This window comes from Trichomycterus rosablanca, chromosome 16, assembly GCF_030014385.1.
Source record: "Trichomycterus rosablanca isolate fTriRos1 chromosome 16, fTriRos1.hap1, whole genome shotgun sequence".
Lineage (NCBI taxonomy): Eukaryota > Metazoa > Chordata > Actinopteri > Siluriformes > Trichomycteridae > Trichomycterus > Trichomycterus rosablanca.
Genome location: NC_086003.1, coordinates 14841664 through 14851315, shown reverse-complemented (window position 1 = coordinate 14851315; position 9652 = coordinate 14841664). Strand labels below are relative to the sequence as shown.

At 40.8% G+C, this 9652-nt stretch overlaps 1 protein-coding gene across 2 annotated transcripts; it reads left to right on the top strand.

Annotated features, from left to right (window-relative positions):
* Nucleotides 1-9325, top strand: LOC134330438 (E3 ubiquitin-protein ligase RNF14-like). Of its 2 annotated transcripts, none has more exons than XM_063011576.1 (6): nt 1-157; nt 236-366; nt 1727-2248; nt 2522-2750; nt 4825-4943; nt 7990-9325. In XM_063011576.1, the coding sequence occupies exons 1-6, from the start codon at nt 10-12 to the stop codon at nt 8113-8115; spliced, it is 1275 nt and encodes a 424-aa protein (XP_062867646.1). In that variant the 5' UTR covers nt 1-9; the 3' UTR covers nt 8116-9325. The 2 variants fall into 2 exon arrangements, with proteins under 2 accessions (XP_062867646.1, XP_062867645.1); XM_063011575.1 differs by having other exon boundaries at nt 4822-4943.
* The last annotated feature ends 327 nt before the right edge of the window (nt 9326-9652 follow it).

Below are 9652 nucleotides of genomic sequence, written 5' to 3'. Positions count from 1 at the left end.
TGATCCTCAATGGAGGACCGGGAAGCCCAAGATGATGAACTGCTGGCTCTAGTGAGTATTTATGATACAGAAGAGTTTCATCGGGCCGAATCAGGCCAGGAAGGTGAAATCCATCTGTGTCTTGAGCTTCCCAAGGACTTCAAGCTGCTGGTTGATGGTGAGGCTGCTTTAGATTCATTCTAGTGTTCTGACCACTAGTTTCTCTGTGTGACCTTGTATTTATTTGCATTACCAGGGGAAAAACGCATGGAGTATGACGTGTCATTTTTGCCTCCCCTGGTTTTAAGCTTTGAGCTCCCTGCAGATTACCCTTCCACATCAGCACCAGTTTTTACCCTGAGCTCCAAATGGCTGTCCAGACAACAGGTGAGGAGGATTCTCTTTTATATAGAGTATGGGAGAGCAAGCATAGTGCTGTTTTCTTATGCAGTGGCTGACTGGTAGAGTGGTTGCTGCACCACCAGCTGGTCCTGTGTACATGAATTTGATCTTTGCCCCTAGGTTCCTAGAAGAGGTAGTAAAGGCGTGACTGTGTTCCCTGTACATGGTGCATCTACAAAGCACACTATATGGGCGAAAGTATTGGAACACCCTTTCTAAATATTGAATTAATGTGTTTCAGCCAAAACAACTGATAACATGTGTAATAACTTATTTATATAAAGAAACATATATGAAACATATATGATCCAACTTTGATTCCAGCTATTCTATTTTAATAGCATTTCTTTTTTAATTGAGATCTCCAACAAGCTCATGGTCAAGTGTTTAAATTTTTTTGGTCATATAGTGTATCTGCCCCCTGAAAACACTTTGACTTTTTGACTAAACAGTATTGCCCCTTTATTTATTCATACCTTCATTCACTCATGTTATACCACAGCTTTATCCAGGTCAGGCTTAAGGTGTGTCCGGTTTCCCAGAGTCACTGGGCGCAATGCAGTAATACACCCCGGATAGGACGCCAATCTATTGGGGGCCTTGGCCACCCCCTTCTTTCCCCTTATAACACAACTAGTCACGTCTTATGTAAATACCTATAACCAGCAAAATAGGTCATGATGTCATTAAAAAAGATAAAGTACAAAAGTGGACACACACACAAGACCCTTACCCACCCGTGCGCTCAGGTGAGGCAGCGGTAAAACACGCTAGCACATCAGAGCTGACATCTCGAACGCCTTGTTTCGAATCTCAGCTTTGCTATACAGCAGGCTGGGCACCTAAAGGAACAATAATTGACTTGAGAGTACCGAAGGGGATTCCTCATGACTGCTGCAATTACGACCTCTGCTGGTTGATTGATGGCGCCTGCACATATCTCTCCATACACAAAGCTGATTCACATATGAACTCGCCTCGTGCAGGTGGAAAGATGCAAGCTTTCCTTAGTCAGGAGTGTAGGTTAGCATCAGTAGAGGGGCGGCGTAATGCAATCAGGGTAGTTGGATATAACTAGATTGGAAAAAAATTCAGGGAAAAAAAAGGCCCTTACCCACCTTCAGTTTGCATGTGCCAGACCTGTTTACAGACATAGAGAGTTCACTGCAGCTTTAGCCCGACCTTTTCAACTATACGTTTAAATGGCTTCTTATCATTTAAATCATGAACAAGGGAGTATTATGCATTGCAATCCTAAACGGAAGCTTTTTTGCATCAATATGGAGTCTACTTAAGTTTTCTATTCAGTATTCATAAAGCATTTTATTCTCATTCCATTTATCAGCTAACAGCTCTATGCAAGCGACTAGATGAGCTTTGGCTGGAGAACCAGGGCAGTGTGGTGCTTTTCACCTGGATTCAGTTTCTCAAAGAAGAAGCTGTGTACTTTCTGGGCCTGCAATCTCCTCTGAAGATCCCCAGCAATAGCAGAAAACATCCACAGCTTGACCGCAGCATGAGTGAGGGAGCATCGAAACAAGCAGAAACCGCCGGGGTGGAGAAGAGGAAACAGCCAGAACTGGACCCTCGTGCCGTTATGGAGGTGGAAGCTGACGCTGACCTGCTTCGTCTGTTGCTGGACTTTGACGAGGCGCAGCGGCAAAAGGTTTTTGATGGGAAACCCTTCTGCTGCGGTATCTGCTTCACTGAAAAGCTGGGCTCCAGCTGCATGCTCTTTAAAGAATGTGAGCACGTTTACTGTAAAGCCTGTCTGAAGGAGTACTTTGAGATTCAGATTCATGATGGCAACGTCCAGTACCTTAATTGCCCTGAGCCAGAATGTACCTCTGTGGCTACTCCCTCACAGGTATGTCGTAGTTGTAGACATGACTAGATTTCTTACATAGAATTTAAGTAAAATCTCAAATTCCTGGAAGTTAAAATACACCACAGATACATGTTGAGTACAGTACATAAGATGGCCAGTAGTATGTAAAATGAAAACCAGTATGTAGTATGAAAACCAGTCGTTAGAGTGACCAAGAGTTTGGAGTGAGTTAGTAAGAATTTGTGCCCATTTAGTAAAAAAACGCTTGATAGCAGTCGGAAATGTTTAGGTGTAAGAGTGATTCACTTGTAGGTAAAGCTGCTGGTTGGGGAGGACGAGTTTGCACGCTATGACCGCTTGCTGCTGCAGTTCAGTCTGAACCTGATGGCGGATGTTGTGTACTGCCCACGGGCCATGTGTGGCATGGCTGTGATGCAAGAGCCAGATGACAGCATGGGCCTGTGTCCATCCTGCCGCTACGCCTTCTGCACACTGTGCAAGCGCACCTACCACGGTCTCTCACACTGCCCTCGTACTGTCAGTAAGTGACTTGGATTGACATGTTGTAACGATATAAACAGTATTGGTGAAAGTCTGTCTAGGCTTTGTAGGTACCGTTATTCACGACAGCTCTCTACATCCCGAGACTTCCAACACTTAACTTTCCAAGATCTACCACTATCACCAGAAAAATTAAGCCTCATGTCATGGCTAAGGAAACCAATACTGGAAAGAATAATGCTCTAATCTATCAGAAATGCCTTTAAAATTAGGATTATACACTCAGCGAGCACTTTATTAAGTAGTTCTTCTTTATAGACGTATGATCCATACATTCATTGATTTACTTTGTAATTAATACCCACCATACATATGAACTTTTTTTTACAGTTCACAGATGTTTGGGTAGTGGATCATTCTCAAAACTGCATTGACACTTACATGGTATTATCATGGCAGGGTGTGGTGTTCCCGTACGGGTGTGTAAGGTGCAGCAGTGATGTAGGAATTACTAGAAACGCATACCCTGGTGTGCTAATGTTCCTCTAGTCTTACATCAGTGGACCTTTTCTGATCACTAAATGCAGTTGGCTTTATAATTTTGGTTGGAGCACTGTTTTCTTCCCAGACATTGACACTGTGGTGTTTAAAAATCCCAACAACACTGCTGCATCTGATACAGGTACAACACACACTACCATGTCATTACCATGTCGTTGCAGTGCTGAGATTGGTCCACCACCCAAACAAGTAGGGGTCCTTTTCAGTTGATAAAAATGGTATGAGGAAGTAACCGATGCACTGTAACACTAACTGTATACTCGAAAGTTCATCTATAATGGTCTTTTTTATCACTGGGGTGTAGAATCCGACATCCGTCTTTCCCCCAAAAAACAAGCTGAAAGATGAACTTGTCTGACCACAGAACATGTTTTCCACTATCTCAGATGACCTCTGGCCCAAAGAACTTGCAGGCATTCCTTCCCATAAGTAATATATTCCTTCTTGCACAATACAGTTTCAGGTTACATTTCTTGATGATTTTCCAAAGTACTCCAGAGGCCAAGTGGGGTACCATGATATGTCTGATAAAAGTACCGCCCCAAGGCTGGATAGTCACGCACATTCAGCAGCGGTTTCTACCCTTTGCCTTTACGCATCAAAATTTTCTCTGACTCCCTAAATCTTTTCATTATCATAATTTTCACATCATAATTGTAGATGGTGAAACATCTAAATTACTTGTGGAACCTTCCAGAACCTTTTGTATTGTATTCTATTGTTTTTTTGTTTGTGAAAACACTAAAAATGTTTTCTTTATACTTTTTCAGTTAAATAAAAGTTCAAGTGATTTAACAAATTACAGTTTGAACTTTTCATTGCTTTTTTAGAAAGTGTCCCAGCCTTTGTGGAATTGGGGGTTGTACATTTTTTTTACATTTAATTTCTGTCATGGCAACTAGTTTGTTGATATCAATCTCAAGTTTTTCAGTCATTTATTTGCATGCTGTGGCAGTGTTACTTTTTAATAACCCTTACTGCGCCCTTTGATTTGATTTGATTTGATTTCTGGAACAATAAAGTTTCATGAACGCTTTTATCCTTTTGCTTGGTTTGTATCTTCTTGCATTGCCATATGATCAAAATTGCTTTATTGTTTTAAACAGAAATGCATTTTATACAACAATTTTTTTTCTCTTTCATCTGCTCATGAGGGCGGCACGGTGACTCAGTGGGAAGCACTGTTGCCTCACAGCAAGAAGGTCCTGGGTTCGATCCCCAGGTGGGGCGGTCTGGGTCCTTTCTGTGTGGAGTTTGCATGTTCTCCCAGTGTCTGCGTGGGTTTCCTCCATGAGCTCTGGTTTTCTCCCATAGTGCAAAGACTTGCAGTCAGGTTAATTGGAGATACACAATTGTCCATTTTTGACATTAAACTTGTGAACTGATGAATCTTGTGTAACGAGTAACTACCGTTTCTGTGATGAATGTAACCAAAATGTGTAAAGCATGATGTTAAAATCCTAATAAATAAATAAGCTTACTCATTTAACTACCATTTTTGTTCTCTAAAACAAGAAGCTAATGTGTTTGTTTTTGGTTTTGTTTTCCAGAAGAGCTTGAAGATGATCTAAAAGCGGAGGAGGAGGAGAAAATTGCCATGGACGAATACAACAGCAGAAAGTGGCTGGATGAGAACTCCAAAAAATGCCCATACTGTGGCAGTAACATCCAGGTCAGTGGCCACTGATAACCCTCTAGAACTCAAAAAAGGTGGTTATATAAAGTTATGTAAGCCAAAGCACAGCATGGTGACATTCTCAGACACTGCTAGTGTAAAGTTTAAGATGTTCTTCTTGTGTTTATGGAGGGTTCCTTTGGGTAGTCCGATTTTCTCCCACATTACTATGGTAAATTAACTACTCTAATTGTCCCTTGGTGTATGCAAGTAAGGGAATTTGTGAGTGTTGCCCTTAAATAAATAAATTAACACCATATTGAGTGTGTATTCCTGCCACGTGTTTCTTGAAGACCTACAAGCTACCTCTAGAGGTGGCATGATTGCACTCTATTGACTGGAGCCCCACATATGAATCCACACTGAATGGGGGCTGTGTCAGTTTTTACTTCTTTTCTTTTCTTTTTTAATGTTTCCTACTTTTCTTTGTGGTTGTGTGTTTCGCTGGGTGCGTGTTGCTGATGTTCCTGTAGGGTAAGCGCATGGCTGTCTAAGTTTTTCGACGTTCCCTTTTCTTTTCTGTGTGAGTGTGTGGAGTGTGTTATCCTCTACTCCAATAATGTACTCGTTTGATCTGATCTGTATTATTTATTTTGTCTTTTTGTTTTATTTTTGCTGTTTAGCCCTATCTGGCCCTATGTGAAAAGTAATTAACCAGTTAACCAAACTCAATTGACAGTTTGGTTGGCAGTTTGGCGGCACAAACCAGGGCATAATTACTGCCAGAGCTGTTGAATCTAAACATGGCTTAAGTAGAACCTGCCTGGCAATATGAAGCTGGCTAGAATGTCTCAAAAAGCAGCATGGTCATTGTCACTAAAATCTACCAGTCTGGAAAAATTTACAAAGCCATTGCAAAGCTCCGGGACTCCAGCAAACCACAGTGTGAGTGATTATCCACAACTGGAGAAAATTTGACAGTGGCGAATAAGGCTGCAGCTATCGATTATTTTTGTAATCGGGAATTCTATCGATTATTCCAGCGATTAATCGAGTAATCGGATAAGAAATACTTTTGCTTTAATAAAGAGCAAAAATAAATACAGTACATATAAGATAAAATAAGACAGATCTCTTAAAACACACTGCACATTTTTATTCCTTGCATACAGGACAGTTTAAAGAGAACATTTTTGAAATGCAAAAACAAATACATCAAAAATAAATTAAATTACTTTTTAAATGTATACAGGCAACCTAAAACTAAGGCATAAATAATAATAAACAATAATACATAAACATCGCCTCTAATTTTGCAACTTTCAAAACTAAAAGTTTCAGCTACAGCTCACGCATAACATAAAGCTTCAATGTTTTGTTGGGAGGCTTTGTGGCTTTTGTAGGAGGTTCTGTCAGGATTGTGTCTTAAGTCAGCGTATCAACAAGACGCTCTGATGGTGTGGATGTTGTACTGAGTTTTCGTTTTTTTCAGCTTAAAATGATCTCAAACTTTCTGTGGTTTTCTCTGTCCAGTCTCCTCTGTTCACCCCTCGCTATTTTCTCTCTCTCTCCCTATTTTGCAGTCCGCGCTATCAAATCTGCTGCGTCCTAAATCGCACTTTCATACTGAACAGTACGGAAGAGCGGCAAACGTGTCCAAATACGTAGTCCAAATCGAACTGTACGCAAAAGTACCCGGTTTAAGTATGAGATTTGGGATGCAGCCCTCGGCTTCTTCACGTCACCTGCCCACAGCGTGAACGTGTTGTGCAAAAGTAAAAGTCCGTGCGAAACACCGTGAGCTGTATATAGTTGTATGGATTAAACGATGCCTCGATGCGAAAAGAGTTCCTCGAGTTTCTCGAGGAATCGTTTCAGCCCTAGTGGTGAACCTTCCCTAGAGTGGCCGTCCTTCCCTAGAGTGGCCGTCCTTCCCTAGAGTGGCCGTCCTACCAAAAGTTTTTACCAAGAACGCATTTACAATTCATCCAGGAGATCACAAAAGATCCCAGACGATAAAAACTGCAGGACTCCATTATCCCAGTTAGTTAACACAGTGGATTGTCTCACATTTGCCAAAAACATCTTGATGATCCCCGGGACATTTGGGATAATATTCTTTGGACTGATGAGTCAATGGTGGAAGACATGTGTCCCATTACATCTGGCATAAAGCCTGCACCATAAGACCCCTATAAGAACAACACATCAACAGTCATACATGGTGGTAGTGTGATGGTCTGGGGCTGTTTTGCTTCCACATGAACTGTATAGCTTGTAATAATTGATGGAATCAGGAATATCAGAAGATCCTGAAGAAGAATGTCTCTCCATTAGTACAAGCACAAGAGCAGCTGGGTTGTGCAGCATGATTCAAAGTCCTGACTTGAATTTCGTTGATATGCCGTGGCAAGACTTCTCATGCTTGAAAACCAATGTAGCCAAATAATAACAATTCTGCAAATATGAGTGGGCCGAAATTCCTCCACAGCAGTGAAGCATAGTCGTAGTAGCGTAGTCAGTTTGTCTTCCACTGCTGGGGGATCCCTGATTGCAGTCGAGGTGGGTATATTGCTGCTCACGCCTCCTCCGACCCATGCACAGCCCTTAGCGGAACCCTTTTTCACCCATGCGTTCTGCATAGGCGCCTCTCTATCTGCTAATCAGGGTCCTTACACCCACATAGTCCGGGCATCCCGCCCTAGCAGAAACGTGTCTGCTGCAGGCACTGCCAGTTATGCTCACTAGATGGCACCCAGCCAGAGTTTCGAACTGAGGAGTTCAGAATCTCTGCGCTGGTGTGCTAGTGGAATATCCCGCTGTGCCACCTGGGCGCCCCTCCACAGGACATTGAAGACTGTTTGCAGGTGATCACAAATGTTTGATTGCTTGTTACTGCCAAGAGTGGGACAACATGTTATAAGGGTTTTAGGGGGGTTTAGGTTTTATATAAAACTAAATCTTCAAAAGATGGAATGATCATTTAAAAGCTGTATTTTGTATCTACTCATGTTTTTTATTTTATATTAAAATTATTGTGTTTCTCCACTAGCATAACTGAAAAGTGATATGATCTTGTATTTTTTTCCTCTTTGCTCTCCAGAAGGAAGAAGGCTGTAACAAAATGACCTGCTCCTTCTGTAAACAGCACTTCTGTTGGACCTGCCTAGCACCTCTCTCCAGTGAGGACCCCTACAGCCACTTCAACGAACCCGGCTCGAGGTGCTAGAATAGGTACACTCTCTGCTTTACATGTAGCTGCTCATTGTTTATATGTACAGCCCAACTAAATTCACGGGAAAATGTGCTTAATTTCATGGACCTTGTAAATAACACTCATAAATTGAATGATAGAATCAATGGAAGCTACAATACACAGCACGGCCTACTTTAATAAATGAAAGACGAACATTTTTGTCCTTGTTTTCACACAACTCCCCTCTGCAACCACATAATCTGTTGGGAGTTTTCCAAACTCAGTTACCCGAGTCTTGTTTTTATCTGCTTTAGACTTCGACATCTTGGACATTTTGTCGAACTGATTGCTTAGTAACCGAGCATCTTTAGAGTTCTCTGTGTTCATAAAGTAAGAAATAAACTGTACATAGACAAACTATCTAGAGCAAAATACTTTACTGGCTTGTTCTTTTGAGGCACAGCACAGACTACACAGAGATGATCATGTGTGTAGAAAAGCACACTTTTACTTTGACTATGGAATCCCCAAAGGGACAAAATACACTCAGTACGTAAACACATTCATCAAACATTATTAGCACACTACACCACAGAAAAGTCTTATACAGTAATATCCGTGAATTAGGTAGGGCCTTATTTATGTGGCTTCCGATATCAGCTACATTTAGCGTACTGTGTGACCCAGTTTAAGCTTAGCACAGCATATATTCAGATAAATAAATTTCTACAGGTAATACTTCTATATAATTCTTTTAGGCTGTAAGCAGCCAGTCTATGGGTAGAAAGAACTAAGATTTTGCAGCAGCCAATAAGAAAAAGAGGATTCTCTACTTTTAAATACTGTATATTGCGAACCAATCCTCAAAATAGTGTGCAGTATGAGGCGGCTGTCAATTTACACCCTACTTGTGCCTACCTTATTGTCAAAATTTTCATGGAACACCTGACTATAAACTTACCAAACCTATCAAAAGAATATGAGAGTTGCTCCTTTTGCATCTGTACACATCTTTACACATCTTTATTATACTGTTTTTATAATACATACCTAACTAATCCTATTTTTATTCATGTGCGTATTATTATTACTGTTATTATTATGTATGTAGTACTATGTACATAGACATAATGCCATATATGTAAATAGCTATAGTTATAATTATATATTAATCATAGATATATATGTTTACTATTATTCTCTGTTTTTTTGCACAATGCTACTATTTGCACTTCTGGTAGATGCTAACTGCATTTCGTTGCCTTGTACCTGTACTGAGCAATGACAATAAAGTTGAATCTATCTATCTGTCTGTCTGTCTGTCTGTAACAGCATTTAATCTGTTGGAATTTGTGGCCTTCCACTGTCCTATAAGGTTACCGACAACAGTATAAAAAGATCCACAAAGTTGAATCAGTTCATGTGGACACAAATTTGTTGTAGAATACGTTTCCTCACTCATCCAAGTAACTTCTTCAGTCAGAGCTGGTGGTGAATACATTCCAAATTCGTACATAATTTTAAGTTAGGTGCCATCGAACAGTAAGTGGTTTTCTGTTGTTGATTTGGT

What these genes read in the sequence shown, in the direction of transcription:
- LOC134330438 (XM_063011575.1), top strand. Translation starts at nt 10, where the DNA reads ATGGAGGACCGGGAAGCCCAAGATGATGAACTGCTGGCTCTAGTGAGT. An exon ending in AATGGCTGTCCAGACAACAG is followed by an intron (nt 367 to 1,726) that starts GTGAGGAGGATT and finishes TCCATTTATCAG; the next exon opens with CTAACAGCTCTATGCAAGCG. An exon ending in ACACTGCCCTCGTACTGTCA is followed by an intron (nt 2,751 to 4,821) that starts GTAAGTGACTTG and finishes TTTGTTTTCCAG; the next exon opens with AAGAGCTTGAAGATGATCTA.